The 18707-nt window shown below is 44.6% G+C and overlaps 1 protein-coding gene across 1 annotated transcript; it reads right to left on the minus strand.

Annotated features, from left to right (window-relative positions):
• Positions 1 to 1416: 1416 nt before the first annotated feature.
• LOC117361903 (toll-like receptor 1) lies at positions 1417 to 17792 on the minus strand. Its single transcript, XM_033947487.1, has 2 exons — positions 17384 to 17792; positions 1417 to 6047 (listed from the first exon to the last, which is right to left on the minus strand). The coding sequence occupies exon 2, from the start codon at positions 5997 to 5999 to the stop codon at positions 3546 to 3548; it is 2454 nt and encodes an 817-aa protein (XP_033803378.1). The 5' UTR covers positions 6000 to 6047; positions 17384 to 17792; the 3' UTR covers positions 1417 to 3545.
• Positions 17793 to 18707: the final 915 nt, after the last annotated feature.

An 18707-nucleotide genomic window follows, 5' to 3' on the forward strand; every position in this document is an offset into this window, starting at 1 on the left:
AACTTTTCCTCATACAAGAGGAGTTCCATCCCCTTTCTGAATGTTATATAAAACATGCATAATTGCTCCTGATGCTTCTTGCTGCATATGAGATGTAAAAGACCTTTCAGCTTTTTTAGATTCTATAGGACTACAGCAATCTGCTACTAGCATAACACATGAAAAAGGTAATCATTTGCCCCCCTCTCTCCTTTTACAAAACCATGGAAGCAGTTTTTAGTGCAGGCCGGCATGCTGAATGCTCTACACTGCTCCCGATGCTCACAGGTTTTGTAAAAAGGGGGGGGGGGGTTAGATTTGTTCTCTTTCACTAATCACTTTTCAGGTTGTATATCCCTTTTTTCTAATAGTTGGAATAAAGTCATATGATCAGATCATTATATGTTAAATATTAATTAAAACTGGAAAGAAAGGGGGTTTAATCTACAATAATAAAGTGAAACAAGAAGGGTGGTCAAGAGATAAAATAGAGCAAATTCTATTCTGGCATAAAGTTATGGGGCTCATAATTGAAACAGAAATACATCTAAAAACCCACGGGTCCAAGCACTGAACCCTGCAGCACTCCACTCGTGACGCTTTTCCAGTCCGAGTATTGTCCATTTACCCCCACTCTTTGTTTCCTATTCACCAGCCAGTTTTTAATCCACGTATTTCACCCTCGATTCCATGGCTGGGAAGTTTTCAAAGTAGTCGTTCATGTGGAACCTTGTCGAATGCCTTCTGAAAATCCAGATATACGATGTCGACTCTGAGTTTTTGGAAAAATTTTCTCGAAGCAAGGAAACCTTCAGTCCCAATAGCAATCTCTACACCCTCAAAGGTGAATGAAGCGGAAGTTAATTGATAATTACCACTTAAATCCTTTAGTTTGAAATCTAGCTTTTCATGTTTAATTTTACAGTCAAACCTCGGTTTGCGAGTAACACGATTTGCGAGTGTTTTGCAAGACGAGCAAAACATTCTTTCAAATTGTGACTCGCAAACCGAGCGTTGACTCGATTTGCGAGCATCCCCCTGCTCGAACCGGCATCTCTCCCCCCAGCAAATGCCCCAAAGAACCAGCATTGCATCCTCCCACGAACGCCCTCCTAAGAACCGGCATCGCACCTCCGTGCTGGAAGCGGCATCCCCTGCCCGCCCAAACAAGCCCCTTACCCCATCTGGCACTGGCACGCAACACCAACCCACATGATGTGCCGGTGCCAGTGAACGAAGATCCTGTCTCTTGCCTGGGCTGGGCCTTGAGCATCTGTGCATGCTCATGGCCTTCTGGCTCTCATTCTCTCCGAGATTCTCGTTCTCTCATTCTCTTAGTTATGCTGATGATATAACCATTGTGGTTTCTGTTCCAGTTTTTTCAGTTGATACTTTACAATTTATATCACCCATAATTCATAAAGTAAAATCATGGATGAAAGACTTTAAACTAAAACTTAATCCAGACAAAACAACATTTTTCTTAGCATCGCCATCTAATAAGATCAAAGAGAATACTTTAAAACTGAACGGGACCACTTATCTCATTTTGCTAGTTATTAAAATCTTAGGGATTCATTTAGATCAAAATTTATCATTAGATGCCCAAATGTCTGTCTTAGTTTTAAAAAGTTGCTTCTTGTTATGGAAACTTCAAACAATCGGATCATATTTTGATTTTTCTTCTTTCAGGCTTCTGGTACAATCACTGGTATTAAGTTCTCTGGATTATTGCAACATTATTTATCTAGCCTCATTTAAAAAGCAAATCAAAAGAATGCAAATTATTCAGAATACAGCAGTTCAGCTAATATTTATTTTTTTATTTCTGAAAAAATCTGATCATGTAACGACATATTACCGAAAATTACACTGGTTCCCAGTTGAGGCAAGACTATTATTTAAATCTGGTTGCATTTGGTCTTGCACCCAATTATCTTACTGACCATTTTAAACTTGTCAGTAGAAGGCATTTTTCTCGGGATTTTAGAATCTTTGCATTTCCCTCAGTAAAAGGTTGCTTGTATAAATGATTTTTCCATAGAATTTTATCTTATCAGGCTGGTACGTGGGACAAAAGTTTTGCAATTTGTTAATATGTTCCAACTCCTATCTATTTGATAATTTTTTTTTAAAAAAGGGATTATAATTCACTGTAAGTGTTCAGTTTATATTCATTTGTTAACTGCACTGAATTGAAAGGCATTGTGGTATATAAGTGAATTGTTATGTTATGCATGACAGAAATTTGCATATAATGAAAGCAGTATATGCAAGTTTATGCATATTCATTGAGGATATCCTGAAAACCAAGGAGGTACTTCAGGACCAAGCTGAGTAACACTGTTGTAAGTGATCTTTAGGCTGATAAGGGGGTCACTTGTGCAGGGACTTCTGGTCTGCTAGGAACCAGTATGCTGGGGATAAATATATGTGTAATGGTAATATATAGAGAGGACTCTGTTCTACATTACCCAGATCCAAGTTCTACTCTGCACAACCCAATCCTAACAAGCAATCACCCAGGCTGTGTATTATAGAAATAGAAGCTTTTATTTACAATATAATCTAGCATATATACACCAGTGAGTCAGAATTATATGAAAGTTATATAGTATGGAAGAAAGAAAAGCACTTAGGTTTATCTACCAAGTAGAGCAAACTCACACCAACCCTCATTAAGCCTCAAAAATAGGCTGTGGATACTACCCCAAAGTAATAACAGAGGTGTTTTCCACTTGGCAGCAAGGCCTCCTGGAGATGGATGTGGACAGCAGGAGGCAGGTGATTCCAGATGAACATGATGATGCCCTCCAAGTCTGATGTCATAACAGCTGGCTAGCCTGATGTTCTGATATGCAGCCTGGCTTATATAGAGGGGAAAGGCTTTGTCCCTCTCACTATTGCTCACTACATTGCTCTAGAAGTTTCAGGAAGATCTCAGAATGTCCTGGAAAAAGTGAGATCATCTTTTGCAGGCCACATGACCATGAATCAACAGTTTTTGCCAACGGGACAGAAACGTGATGGTTTTGTAAGACCTCATGCACATTACATCAGCTTCATCAGTTCAGCCGGCTGCATGTAGGTATAAAGTGAAGGCTTCAGTATGTCCTTGACAATGCAGCAAGAAGCAGAAGTAGATACACACTGTTCCACAGCTATGCCGGTGTGATGAGCTGCAGAAAATTGGCCCCAACTTCGTTATATTATGCACATATAACTCTCATAATCCAATACTTGAACTCTGGACAACTTGTATCATTTTCAATTATAATGCTTCAGAGGATTCTCAAATACGTACTTCAAAAGCATACCCTAAAGGACTACCTTCAGGGTTTTTAAGTGTCTATCTAATATTGGGGAACACAATTTGGTTTGAAAATTCAAAGCATGTTTTGAGCTAGATGAAGAGAATAAAAAGTATTGCCCTTTAAACTGAACCATGAATTTAAGAAAAAAGTATACAGAATCTGAGCTGACAGTAGGGGGTCCAAATCATCATTGTGGATCAGTATTCTAAATACACTACAGTACAGTTTATATTATTAGCATGTTGTATTGGCTCAGTTCAAGTTAACAGTGTCAGGCTCACAGTCCCTTCCTTGGCTGATATTAAAGACTTTTTCCAGATTCATTTTATGTTCAGGAAGTTGTACATTAATAGATTGCCTGAGGTTGGCCCAGAAGAGCCTGTGTTTACTTTTCTCCTTTGGCCACTCTAAGTACGTTCTCTTTGCCATAAGAGCTTTCAGCTTGTAATATTTAGAAGGAATGAGGTACTGTGGGATGGTTTTGAGTAAAATGAGGATCAGGCTATCAGAATTTTTAGTGAATAGTCTGTGATGGGCAAAGTAGAGTTCATAGTGGAACCACTCACTCTGGATGAAATTGGGGGACAGAACAAAAATGGATTTGTAGCTTTTCTCAATGCAGTTAATGATATTTTCAATGATGCTTCTGCCTGGAACAAAGTCCCTCTCATGCTGACAGATCTGTGGAGAGCCATCTCCTTTTTTTAAGTTGGGTATTAGGCAATTTTTTACCCAAGATGCATCATGCTGACTATAGGAGATAAAAGCATGATAGGTCAAATTCTGATGAAGGTCTTTTGGATTTGTGTTTCTAATCCTGCGCTTTGTCTGTGTCCAATTCCATGTCATCTTAATATACCAAGGCAAATCAAAATAAAGACAGAGAAACAATATGCAAAGTATGAAGGCTGCTATGGTGCCCAGAACTATACCAAACAAGACTGCTATATTACAGGATACTTCAGAAAGATGAATATCCTTTAACGCGGTTCCTGTAAGATGTTCTGGATATTGACATATATAAGATTCTGGCCATCCTAGTATATCTCCAGCTCTTCGCTTCCTCCAGTTAATAAAGTTTCTTAATTCACAGTCACAGTGGAATGGATTGTTTCCAGCACTGATTGTTCTGACATTCTGACAGCTTTGAAGAGAATGAAAAGATGGAGAGTGCAGTAAATTCACTTCTACTTTTAAGACCGCAAGGCTCTTAAAATGACTGCAATCTGGAAGATCAGTTAGCCAGTTGGATGCAAGGTTTAATTCTTCCAAAGATTTCAGTGCCACAATGTTTTTGTGAATATTATAGATTTGGTTATTATGGAGATCAAGTATTCTTACATTGATTGGTAAACAACCAAAGACAGCACTGGACAGTTGATTTGCTGACAGGTCCAGTTTGAGCAGCGTTTCTGACCAGTGGCAGTCTTCCTCATTCTCGTATTGCAACTTATTATTATTGACATCCAGATACCGCAGAGATTTCATACTGCCAGTCATAGTACTCACTAAAGACAGCTTTTCAAGCCTATTACTTCCTAAGATAAGTGTTTCCAAATGAGGCAAGGTGTTGCAGTTTTGGAAAAGCGTATCTGTCAATTTATTTCTTGTAAGATTCAAGCAGTGGAATACACTGGGTTTAGATGGGCATATAAAATGTATCATACCAATATCCACCAATGTAAGGTTCTCAATCATCAGGTCTGAGTATGTCTGTAAAGGGTGAGGATTGCCTGTGTGATAAAATACCTTAGAAATTGCATGTTGTATTGAGAGTGCTTTTAAAGAGGTGTTAGAAGAGTTAAATTGTATAAAATATGGAAACTCACCTATTTGTGTCAAGTGGTAAATATTTAGATATTCAACTGATGAATATAAGACAGCATTAATCATTTGATGGAGGTACTTCCATGACATTGTAATGTTACTAATGATCAGAGTTGAGACCTTTGAATTTTTGCTGATTTTTGATAAAGGTTCAATTAAATTATGGCATGCCTTCTCACATTTGATTTGGGAAAGTTCTAATGTTCTTGAAGTGTTCATAGCATCATACAAAATAAAAGGGTCCTCAAGGCTAACTGGGAATGCAATGTGGAGTTTATTTGTATTTAAGACTTCTAGACTGCCTGGTTCATAAGAGGAGAGATTCTGTAAACCCAAGAAAATGACATGGAATGTTCCCAATTGTGCAATTTCTTTCAGAGAAGACCTTTGTACCCTTGTAGTACTAACTCCCAGATATTGCAGGTGGAGGAAGTGGCTGAATTCTTTACAGTGCAATATATTCTCAAATTTATTAGAGGAAAGGTCTAAATATCGAAGACCTTTAACATACTGGAGAGAGCTGCAGGTAATGTTCCAGAGGTTGTTGTGGGATAAATCTAAGTGCTCTAATTCTGCATTGAATCTGAAAACAGAAGCATCAAATTCTCTGATGTGATTGTATGACAAGTTTAAAAGTTTCAGTTTAGTCAAAGAAGTAAAATCAGAGCTAAGAAGTAGAGCAATATTGTTTTCAGATAAATCCAACATTGTTGTTTTTGGTGGCAGATTTTTGGGAACACTATCTAGAAATGTATTTGAATATTTGACAACAAAGTCATTGTTTGTAGGCAACTTGCTGATATTACAGAAAACAAACATGAATGTGTATAGAAGAATAAAGACAGATGAGACAGGAAGGCTGGGCTCTTGGCTCTTCATCATCACAGATTGCTTCCACGATACTGATTATTCCATTGATGCAAAACCCTGAAAAGAAATGCTTAAATTATTATTGTTCATGTATCACACAATTATAGCTGATAGCTAGGATCTCTTCGCAGTAACTGGGCATAATCATACCTATGAACTCATTACAAAACACTGGATAGTCCCCATTTGACACCTGGACTGCTGCCCACATCTTAGTATGAGTGTATTGTAGGGTTTTCGTCAGAAGTCCATTTTGGGGAAGAGGTCCCAAAGGTGGACTTAGGGGGCCCAGATATTCTCTTCCCCCCCATTGCTGCAGCCACAAACACATTAAAACATACCTTTGCTAAGGGGGAGGCCCAGCCCCGCCAGTAGGTCTCCTGCATGAGTCCCACCTGTGCTACCAGAGCAGCACTCGAGTTGGTGGTGCACTGTGTGCATATTCATCTGTTGCTGAACTGAGCATGTGCAAGAGTGCTGGCATTGATGGCTGAAGCATGCCTGCTGACTTGAGCACTTCTCTGGCAGTGCAGATGGGACTCACACAGGACACCTCTTCAGCTGGTGGGGCTTGGCATCCCCTGCTAGCCATTAAGGCAGAAGGGACCTAAGCTGAAGGTGAGCTGAACCCCCCTCCCGACTACATCATTGGTGTGTTGATCAGTTCTTTAAAGTTGCTAAGGGAGTAGGAATACTTAAACTAATATAAAATTCATTAACTTTATTATGTATATTTTAAGCTATTTACATTTGCTTCAAGATAACTGCGGGTATGCAGAACCAAACTATTTCTAAAGGCTAATTTGATGATGAAGATGCCCAATTCAGAGGCATAATTACCAAACCGCTTCATCCAATTGACATATCTATCATTACTTTTATTTTCCATGTTTCCACTTGTCTTGACAAAATTGCCACCTAGCTAGACATGAATAGCCTGAAATTAAATCCTTTCAAATCTGAGTATATAATCTCAGTAGAAAACTCCCCCACCCCCACACCACACCACCTTCTATACTTGGTTCCACTTCTTAAGGGAAACTCTGAAACTAGGGGATCTCCTGGATAGTTGTTTAAGCTTCATCCTTCAGATCTTTCAGGTAATTAAGTAATCCTTTTTGTTCTATGTCAAATTTGTGTTATTTGTCCTTTGACTGGAAAGCACTATAGTGGCAATCCTATAAACTGGTACCAACACTTAGGTGCCCCATTGACACGTGCTTAGCGCCAATTCTATAACTGACATCAGAGTGGCAAGATTCTATTATAGAATATGGGCGTAAGCCATATTGCTTGAGTACCTGAATGTAAACCACTTAGGGCTCCTTTTACTAAGATGCGTTAGGGCATTAACGTGCGGAGTAGCTCGCGCTACAATGCCGCAAGCGCTAGACGCTAATGCTTCCATAGAGCTTGTGTTAGTATTTTCATCTATCACACGGTTTACGCACAGTAATCTTCAGCGCGTGCTAAAAACGCTAGTGCACCTTAGTAAAAGGAGCCCTTAGACCAGGGGTGTCAAAGTCCCTCCTCGAGGGCCGTAATCCAGTCGGGTTTTCAGGATTTCCCCAATGAATATGCATGAGATCTATTAGCATACAATGAAAGCAGTGCATGCAAATAGATCTCATGCATATTCATGGGGAAATCCTGAAAACCCGTCTGGATTGCGGCCCTCGAGGAGGGACTTTGACACCCCTGCCTTAGACTATAAGTGGTATATAAATGCTTAACTAAATAAATAAATATTGGGACACCTAAAGTTAGATGCCAACAGATATTCCAAGTCAATTGCAGTAATAACTGTTAGTGCCTATGTGTGCCCTGAAGAGCATACAACTTATAGAATACTACATGTTAAATGTATACCCCAGAGTTATGCACATGACCCATATATTCTCCATCCATGTGTGCACCCCTACAAACCTAAGTGCTAAGCAATTTTGGCACTTAATGTTATGAATAGTACCTAGCACTTATGCATAAAAATGCCAGTTTGTGGTGCCAATCATATGCATATGTGCTATTATTCTATAACTTATGTGCCCAATTGTAACCTAAATCTATATATGGTATAAAAAAAATATGTGTCAAAAATAACCAGGGCCCTTAGGTGTTTGAGCTTATTAGGGCCTTAGGCCCTTCCTGGTGCATCCCATTTTAGAGAGGCAGGCCTGCCAGGCAGGAGGGACTGGGTATCCCTCCTGCTGTCTCTTCTTATAAGGTATGGAGTGGGGTGGGAGGTGTGGGGGGATGGGAGGTGTGTGGGGGTGGGAGGTGTGGGGAGAGGACAGGTGGCTGAGGCAGAAGGGAGTGGACATCCCTTCTGTGGATTTTTTTTTTAAGTATGGGAGTTGTGGCATAGGTGGGGGTCCTTCTGGCATGGGAAGGACTTGCGGCACCAGTGGAGGTCAAAGCACAGTTTGGTGGGGGGTGGGGAGGCACCCAGTGGCAAGACGGAGTAGGCATCACTTCTGCTGTTGTATAATTTAAAGGTGGAGGGTCTGGGTGGCCAAGGAAGGAAGGAGTGGGCTTCTCTCCTACCGATTTTTTTTAAAGTTCGGGGCCATCTTCGGGAGGGAGGGTGGCTGGCACAACTTTTTTTTTTGGCTGGGAACAGATATTGTACATGGATAACACATGTACAGGAAAACAGGAGATACCAACTTCTCAAAAACTCGGAAAGTAGGAAACAAAAGGAGACCCTGGTGCCCAATCACTTTTATTATATATTAAGACTCGACATGATCATGTTTCGTCCCAAATGGACCTGCCTCAGGAGTCTGAAATCCGATTGAGGGTTTTTACACTAATCTTTTGCTCCCTAAGGAAAAGTTGTGCACAAGAATTGTGGCCAAGCTTTGGTTAGGACCGCAAGATTGGCTTTAAGAGCAACTATTAACATTTCACTATATTGATTTTTAACACCTTTAGAAGATTAGTGTAAATACCCTCAATTAGATTTCAGACTCCTGAGGCAGGCCCATTTGGGCCGAAACATGATCGTGTCGAGTCTTAATATATAATAAAATTGATTGGGCACCAGAGTCTCCTTCGCTGTTTGTTTCCTACTTTCTGAGATAACACATGTACAACATCTATGCCCAATAAAAAAATATTTTTAAAAGGGACCTGCTGAGTGGAACAAGCTTCCAGAATATATCAAGCAACAAAAATATTTGTGTAAATTTAAAAAATTGTTAAAATGTCATCTGTTTTGCAAGATGAAATGTGATAGTTGATGTTTTTTAAAAATATGATCTGGCAATTTTGATGTTTTTGACGTTTGTTTTGTTATTTTAAAAGTGTATGTTTGATTTTAGTCTGCCTTGTTTAAAGGCGGAATATAAAGCACAGTTACTTACCGTAACAGGTGTTATCCAGGGACAGCAGGCATATATTCTCACATGTGGGTGACGTCATCTAAGGAGCCCCGACGCGGATAGCTTTTCAAGCAAACTTGATTGAAGATTCAAGTTTGCTGAGCTGCACCACGCATGTGTGCCTTCCTGCTCCACTAGAGAGCGCATCCCCTCCTCGTGGTCTCCAGTTCATATAACCAGCAAAGAAGCCAACCTCGGGGAGGAGGGCGGGTTGTGAGAATATATGCCTGCTGTCCCTGGATAACACCTGTTACAGTAAGTAACTGTGCTTTATCCCAGGACAAGCAGGCATGATATTCTCACATGTGGGTGACCTCCAAGCTAACAAAAAAGGGACGGAAGGAAGTTGGCAAATCAAGAAAACAGATTACGCAAAACCGACTAGCCAAATCGGCTGTCGCTCCTGGACAGAGTATCCAGACAGTAGTGGGAGGTGAAAGTATGAACCGAAGACCAAGTGGCAGCCTTGCAAATCTCCTCGATAGGTGTTGACCTGAGGAAAGCTACAGAGGCCGCCATCACTCGGACCTTATGCCCCGTGACTCGACCATGCAGCGCGAGACCAGCCTGAGCATAGCAAAAGGAAATACAAGCAGCCAACCAGTTGGACAAGGTGCGCTTGGAAACCGGGCCTCCCAACCGATTAGGGTCAAAGGACAAAAACAATTGAGGAACCGTCCGATGAGACTGAGTGCGTTGAAGATAAAAAGCCAACGCTCTCTTACAGTCAAGAGTGTGAAGCGCCACCTCACTGGGATGAGAGTGGGGCTTGGGAAAAAACACCGGCAAAACAATGGACTGATTGAGATGAAAATCAGACACCACCTTAGGCAAGAACTTAGGATGAGTGCGGAGAACCACCTTGTCATGATGGAACACAGTGAAAGGCGGGTCCGCCTCCAAGGCCTGCAACTCACTAACTCTTCGAGCAGAAGTGAGTGCAAGGAGGAAGATCACCTTCCAAGTGAGAAACTTGAGGTGAGACTTATCCATAGGTTCAAATGGAGGTTTCTTAAGTTGAGCCAGAACCACATTAAGATCCCAAACCACAGGAGGAGGCTTAAGAGGAGGATGGACGTTCAAGAGACCCCTCGTGAAACGAGAAACCAAAGGATGAAGGGATAGGGACTTTCCTTCAAGATGCCGATGGAAAGCAGCGATCACATTAAGATGCACCCGAATAGAAGTTGTCTTCAGACCGGAATGAGACAAATACTCCAGAACCGAAGACACAGGAACCGACACAGGATCCAGATGATGAGAGGAACACCAGGACGAGAATCTGGTCCACTTCTGAGAGTAGCAGAGTCGAGTCGAGACTTTACGAGAAGCCTCCAACACCTCCCGGACTGACTGAGACAAAGGAAGAGAAGTCAGGGGGAAAGGAACCAAGCAGTCAGATGTAGAGACTGAAGATTGGGATGCAAAAGAGAACCCCGACTCTGAGATAGCAGAGAGGGAAAAACAGGCAGAAGCAGAGGCTCCCTGACGCTGAGTTGAAGAAGCAGGGAGAACCAAGGCTGGCAAGGCCACCGAGGAGCAATCAGGATCAGAGTGGCCCGCACAGACTTGAGATGTACAAGCGTCCGCAGGATCAGAGGAAAAGGCGGAAACGCATAGAGGAACTTCCCCTCCCAATCGAGGAGGAAGGCGTCGGCCTCGAGACGATCCGGGGAGTACATCCGGGAGCAAAAGAGAGGCAGTTTGTGATTGATGGAGGGAGGCGAACAGATCTATCTGAGGAGTCCCCCACCGCTCGAACACCTGTCGCAAGACCCGAGAGTGCAGCGACCACTCGTGCGGCTGGAGAAGGCGGCTGAGCTTGTCCGCCAGACAGTTCCGCTCCCCCTGAATGTAAATCGCTCGAAGGAAGATGTTTTGGGAAATCGCCCACTCCCAGAGACGAAGAGCCTCCTGACACAGGGACCAGGACCCCGTCCCCCCTTGCTTGTTTACATAATACATCGCCACCTGATTGTCCGTACGGACCAGAACCACCCGGTCGTGAAGCAGGTGCCGGAAGGCTACAGCTGCCAGATAAATGGCTCGAAGTTCCAACACGTTGATGTGACAGCGATGGTCCTCCGCTGACCACATCCCCTGAGTGCGTAGGCCATCCAGATGAGCCCCCCAAGCGTACTCCGAAGAGTCCGTGGTCAGGACCTTATGGTGCGGAGGGGCGAGAAAGAGCAAACCCCTGGAAAGATTGGAAGAGTTGGCCCACCAACGGAGCGATCGCCTCAAAGAAGGAGTCACTGTCACGGGACCGGATATCGGGTCCCGTTCCTGAAGCCACTGAGAGGCCAACGTCCACTGAGGGATCTGCAGCTGCAGACGAGCGAACGGTGTGACATGGACTGTAGAAGCCATATGACCCAGCAGAGTCATCATGTGTTTCGCCGAGACCGAGGCCCGCATCGAAACCTGCTGACTCAGACTGACCAGCGCCTCTAATCGAGGAGGAGGAAGGAAGGAGCGGAGGCGAACCGTGTCCAGCACAGCCCCGATGAACTGCAAGGACTGAGAGGGGCACAGCTGGGATTTTGGAAAGTTTAGCTCGAACCCCAACCCCTGAAGGAAGATAATAGTCTGTCGGGTCGCTGAGATAACCCCCTCCCTGGACGGCGCTTTGATCAACCAGTCATCCAGGTAGGGAAATACCTGAAGACCCCGGGACCGCAAGACCGCTGCGACCACCACGAGACACTTCGTGAAGACTCAAGGGGACGAGGCCAGACCAAAGGGGAGGACCCAATACTGTAGATGATACTCTCCCACCTGAAAGCGCAGAAACCGGCGATACGTAGGATGCACCGGAACATGCGTGTAGGCCTCCTTCAGATCGAGGGAGCAGAGCCAATCCCCCTCGTCTAGCAAGGGGTAAAGAATCGGAAGGGAAAGCATCCAAAACTTTTCCCGCACAAGGAATTTGTTGAGGCGTCGCAAGTCCAGAATTGGGCGCAGGTCCCCCGTCTTTTTCGGCACCAAGAAGTAACGGGAGTAAAACCCCCGTCCCCGTTGACCAGGAGGGTCCACTTCCACCGCCCGCAGGCGAAGGAGATCTTGAGCCTCCGAGAGGAGGGACAACTGCGCCCGATTGGGAGGACACGCGCTCAGGGGGTTGTCGGGAGGAAGCTCCCGAAAGTTGAGAGAGTAACCTGAGGATATCACGCCCAGGACCCAAGCGTCCGACTTGACGGCTTCCCAACGAGAGTTAAAGGCTCTGAGACGGCCCCCGATGGGAAGAAGGCCTGGCAACTGTGCGGAGGGGGCCCTGCAGCAGCCGGTTGGGACTTTGGCAAGGCCCTAGGGTGTGCCTGCTGACGCCGAGGCGGAGGCCGGGAGAAAGCTGGCGTAGACTTCTGGGGATAGCGGCGTGGAGAGGCCCGGAAGGGTCTCGACGTGGATGGCTTTGGCTTAGGCCTGACCAGTGCAGCAAACGACTTCTCTTGTTCCGAAAGGCATTTCGTAGCCGCCTCGATGGTGTCATCGAACAACTCCTTGCCTACACAGGGGAGGTTCGCCAACCGATCCTGTAGATTCGGGTCAATGTCGACCAGGCGCAGCCAAGCGAGCCGACGCATGGCCACGGAAAAAGCGGAGACCCTGGACGAGAGCTCGAAGCCATCATATGCCGCATGGAAGAGATGGAGCCGCAGGTTGGAAAAATCTTCCAGGAGCAGGCCAAATGCCCCACGACGGGAGGCCGGCAAGTCCGCCTGGAAAGCCGCCAACAGTCTAATCAGGTGTTTAAGATAAGACGTGAAGGTAAAGGCATAGTTCAGCACCCTAGAGGCCATCATAGAATTTTGATAAAGCCGGCGGCCGAACTTTTCAAGGGTCCGTCCCTCACGACCCGGAGGGACCGCCGCTGAGACCCGGGAGGGGTGAGATTTCTTTAAAGACAATTCCATCAGCAACGACTGGTGGGACAACTGCGGGTGCTCAAATCCCGGGCAAGGAACCGTGCGATACTTCGACTCCATCTTAGAGGGGACAGCCGTCACCATATAGGGAGTCTCCAGGTTTCTAATAAAGGTTTGCTGGAGCACAGGGTTCAACGGCAGCCTGAGGGACTCTCTAGGCGGAGACGGCATATCCAGCTCCGCTAGATACTCCTTGGAATATCTAGAATCCGATTGGAGGTCCAGGTCAAGCGCCCGCCCCATGTCCTGGACGAACCTGGTAAAGGTCGGTCGGGACGCGCCCCGAGCCTTGAGCGGTGACCCCGAGCGAGACCACCTCAGCGCCGAAAAGGATGGGGAAGCCTCCCTAGAATAACGGGGCTCCCGCTCCGTAACTCGCTCAGACCCCCCGGAGGTACACAAGGAACGCTCTGGGGTCGAGGACCTCCTTCGCCTTGAGGAGCCCCTCGGAGATGACCCCGGGGTACGCAGCACCGACCGATGACGGGTCGGAGACCGATCCCCGAACTCCCTCGGCGAAAGCCTCGAGCCTCGGACCGGAGCCCCGGACCGTGAGGGAGTGAGTAAGAGCCAAGGGTTAGTCAGAGACAACTCTGAAACCTTCAGTGGTCCCCCAGCACGCGAATTCGGGGAGCTACCCCGCTTCGGAGGAGAACTTCGGGCCTTCTTAGACCTGCCCGAGGTCTCGGCGTGCCTCGAGCGGCGCTTTGCCCCGCGGAGCCCCATCGGGGAAGAATGCCTCGAGGCCTGGGGCGAAGAGTCCGAGGATGATGAGAGGCGCCAGGACAAGCGCACCTTGCCCCGAGGCACCTCGATGCGAGGCTCAGGTTGGTCCGGCGCACGCGAGGTCGAGGCTGGTTGCAGGTGGGCCAGCGCAGCGGACAGCTCCGACGAGATCATCGCCCGGAGCATGTCCTGGAAGACCGGCACGGACAGCATCGATGACATGTCCGAGGCCGCAGTGCACTCCACTGAGGGCGACCTCGATGCAGAGTATTCCCTTGTGGTGGAGGCACGTCCCGAGGACTTGGAGGGCTTCGCCGGGGCCACAGGCAAGGAACTCCCACCATGCCCGGCCGATGTCCCCGAGGTTGGCTTCTTGGCCAGTGTAGAACTTGCAGGAGGAAGAGGGGACTTACCCGGAGCCGAGGATTTCTGCGAACCCGAGGTCTTCGGGGCTGAGTCTCGAGGCGGGGCCGAGGTACCCGAGGCCGAGGTCAAGGCCGGGGCCGAGGCCGACCTCGAGGCCGAGGTCTGATCGACGGCAAAAAGATCCGCCATGCGGGCCTTGCGCCGACGGAGGGCCCGGTGCTGAAAAGTAGCACACCGGGGACAGGACTCGGTGGGATGATCGGCCCCCAAGCACCGAATGCACCAACGATGCGGGTCTGTGAGTGAAAGAAGACGCTCGCACCGGATGCACTTCTTAAACCCGGTCAAGGGCCGGGACATAAGCAAACGAAACCGGCCGCGGCCAATCGAGGCAACGCGGCCGCGACAACCCAGGAGCCCCTGGGTGGTCAAAAAATCGCGAAAAGAGCAAAAGACAGTTAAACAAGAAAAGTTACACGTGCACAGTGACTCTCCGACTCAAAAAATAAGAAATCCGCGGTGCTAGAAGGCACTTTGGGCAGAGACTGAAAAGTACAGGACTTCTTGGCTCCGCGGAAAGAAACGAACTGGAGACCACGAGGAGGGGATGCGCCCTCTAGTGGAGCAGGAAGGCACACATGCGTGGTGCAGCTCAGCAAACTTAAATCTTCAATCAAGTTTGCTTGAAAAGCTGTCCGCGTCGGGGCTCCGTAGATGACGTCACCCACATGTGAGAATATCATGCCTGCTTGTCCTGGGATAAATAATAAACTTTAAACTATAAGCTTCTTGCCCTGAAAAGCTGAGTGGCAATAGGCTGCTTCCCCTTCAGCTCAGCTGTTTGGGATTCCCCTATCGGCTCTGCGCTTGTGTCAGTTTCCAATGATTGATAGGGTGGGATTACGGCAGACCTCCAAGAAACTCATTTGCATAGGAAGCCGTTTGAACATCGATCGCTGTTTGGAAATAGGACAAAATATTGACCCACAGCGACCCGCACAGTCTTAGCAATCATTTTTAGTGCATCTGCGCCTCGGCATGAAGCTAATGCACTACTTCTTCCATTAATACATCACAAGACCTCCCAGTTTAACATTTTTTTTTAAAAAAACAGCAAGCTAATGTGTGTGTGTGGGGGGGGGGGAGGGGGAATTGTTGGGAGTTGTGGCTACTGTTCTCCTTCAGCTCAATTTTTAAAAGCTTAGATAGGAGAAAGGATTTGGGCAGTTGGATTTAGGGCTACTCTGACATCACTTAGATTTGGCTGACCACATTATAATGGTATGGAAGGGTTTCCACAGATTGTAGAATTTACGCACCATTAATGCATTTTTTGACATCTCATCTTTTAGATTATTGATTCAGTCATTGGTTCTCAGCCAGTTGGATTATTGTAATATTGTCTACTTTGCTGGTTACCAAAAAAATCTATGTAGATTGTGCATTATTCAGAATGCTGCCATTCAACTGATCTTTAATCTGAAAAAAGTTTGATCATGTCACCCCTTTTTCCATGAATTGCTTTGATTGCCAGTCGAGGCTCGTGTGAAATTTAAATTTGGTTGCATTTGGTATTGTTTGGCCTTGGTTGCATTTGGTATTGTTTGGCCTTGCACCTAATTATCTTGTAGATTCATTCACATTTGTAAATTCAAAGCACTCTCGACGCACGCATCCTGTATTTACCTTTCCTTCAGTCAAAGGTTGTCAGTATAAAAAATTCTCTAATAGCGACCTCTTGTTCATATCAGCATTTTAGGAGAAAATTGAAAACGTATTTGTTTACAAGATTTTTAGGAAATTAATATATTATATCCAACTATATAAGTGCAGTTTTTTTATTCTATTTTGTAAACTATATAGAATTTAATGGTATTGCAGTATAGAAATACATTTTTCTATTATGTTTGTTACAATGACAAATGCTGAAAATCAGGATTAAGAATCTAAGTTTCTTCCTAATTTTCATTACCTAATTTTCATATATACTTTTCAACACCAGTGCTCAGCCCCCCCCCCCGTGAAAAACTCAATCATTCTTCAAAAGGGTCAAAAAGTTATTTTCTGAACTTCTTTGAACACTGACCTCTATAAACAATGAATTTACTGTTAACTGCCTCAAGATATGTAGATCCTGGGGAACCCCAGCCCAGCATGTGAAGATTACGAACTGTGTCTACTCTTATTTAAGATATTTGTATTCTGCATTATCTTAGCATTCTAAGCGGAGCACAATAATAAATCCATAATTAAACTGACACATTAAATGAAATAAACAATAAAAACATTACTTAAAACAAATATCATGAGATCAGTGGTTCTTTTCTTTTTAGATTCAATTTATAATTCACTTGGGGCCTCACACCATGACTCCCCTTGTAATGGGAAGCAGCGCTGTACTATTAAATGCTTTTTACCATGCTGTCAAAAAGAAATTATCACATGGTCTCATTAAGAGGTAGCAAGGAGTTGGATTTAAAAAAAAAAAAAAATCAATTATAGGGTAAGGACATTACCAGATTCTTAAGGCAAAGTGTAAGGGATTCCAGCAACTGTATTTTCCTGTCTTTAACTAACATCTTTATTCATTTTCTTACTACTTAGATAAGACTAACTGACCTTTATTTTCCAAAATACTGCTGGGAAAAAAAAAATGAGCATCTGCTTTCTTACTGTCCTTTGGGACTTTTCATAGTTCCAAAGAATTATTGAGCAGACCTGTCCTGGACTCACCAGAATCTCTTTGACCTCTCCTGATATCTTAATGTGCTATCTGGCCCCACAGCTTTGCCCACTTTCACTCACACTGCTTTCTTCTCTGGGATGTACAATCTACTCTATTACACCTACCTTTCTTTGCCAGCAATTGGCTGTTTTTCAAACCCTTCCTTACTAAATGCTAAACAAAAGTATTGTTCTAGGTTTCCAGTTCATCCTTGTCATTATCCATACTGTTTTCCTCTCTGTCCATTTTCTCCTCTCAGTGACATACCTGCACTTGGTGGTGGTGGGGAGTCTTGTCACCTGGCTCTTAACATCTTTTTAGTTATCTTTTCTTCTGCTCCTGAGTTTGCCGTTTTAGGATATCCTTAGCTTTTGTCAGATATTCTTTCCTCAGCCCTTTGCACTTTATAAACACTAACTTCTTTATCCTTCTTTTTTGTCAGTTCTTTTGAAAACCGCACCAGTTTCTAGAGATTCAAGCTCTGCAAAAATGTAAAGAATGCACACAAAGCAAATTATGTTCAGAGGAAAGAATGCTCTATCACAAGAGGTCCATATTGGTAGACGTGTGGAACAGCTCCCAATTGAAGGAGTGAGAGAAATGAGTTAAAGGAAGTCCTCGTATGGGAAAAACCACAGAGGCTGGTAGCAGAGAAGAGAGAGAGAGAAAAGTCCCAGTTCAGCTTTGACCTATAGAAATTGCAGCATGAAGTGATTTAGGCATACTTGCATCCCCCCTCCCCCTTTTACAAAACCGCGAAAGCGCACAGGCCAGCGCGCATGCTCTGCACTGCTCCCGCCAGCCGGACCTAAACACCGCTCTCACGGTTTTGTAAAAGGGGCAATGAACCCTGTCGGCTGTATTATTCTATGTGACAGTGTTTCCATTTTGCACTAACCTGAAGTAAAGAGCACTGCTTTTGAAAACTCGTCCTAAATGTACGAGTGCATTAATTAGATGTTACCAGTTGCAGCTTACTTGATGACTTTACTTCTTGGGTCGGAGCATATCTGATTTTTCATTGAAAACACAGTTCACGACAGGAGGCCTTTTGTTTCTTTCTCTGCCAGATATAGTTCAAAGCATATTTCTAGTCAGCTAGCACCAGGAAGCTGAAGGGGCACGGGAGAGGAAGTCAGTGGAACAGTAATGGCAGAAAATGGGAAATACCGGTATTAAGCCTAGAAACTGAAACTGAAATGCAATATACTGCAACATACTGTATAACAAAGCATGTTATTTTTCTCATGATATTCAACATAAAGTAGCCTTAAAATGTGAAATAAAAAAGTAGCATTGCATAGAACTGAAAGGCTTTTGTGGTATATAAATAAAAATTTGTTATGTTATGTTAAATATACTCTGCTGTGTTCACAGATGAGAGCATCTGATTACAGAGTTAAAGTTTTAAAATTAAATATTTCTCTTTCCCAGGGACTTTGGGCGTTTCCAGTTTTGTCATACTTACTTTTGGCTGTATTCCTCTCTTTTTACAATTACTTTTAATGTTTACATTTCTTTTTCTACATATACAGTAGTTAACATTTCATGAAAACTTCTTTGATATTATCATTGTGTATAAAGGATGCAA

This window comes from Geotrypetes seraphini, chromosome 1 (assembly GCF_902459505.1).
Source record: "Geotrypetes seraphini chromosome 1, aGeoSer1.1, whole genome shotgun sequence".
NCBI classification, from domain to species: Eukaryota; Metazoa; Chordata; class Amphibia; order Gymnophiona; family Dermophiidae; genus Geotrypetes; species Geotrypetes seraphini.

What these genes read in the sequence shown, in the direction of transcription:
- LOC117361903 (XM_033947487.1), bottom strand. Translation starts at nt 5,999, where the DNA reads ATGAAGAGCCAAGAGCCCAGCCTTCCTGTCTCATCTGTCTTTATTCTT.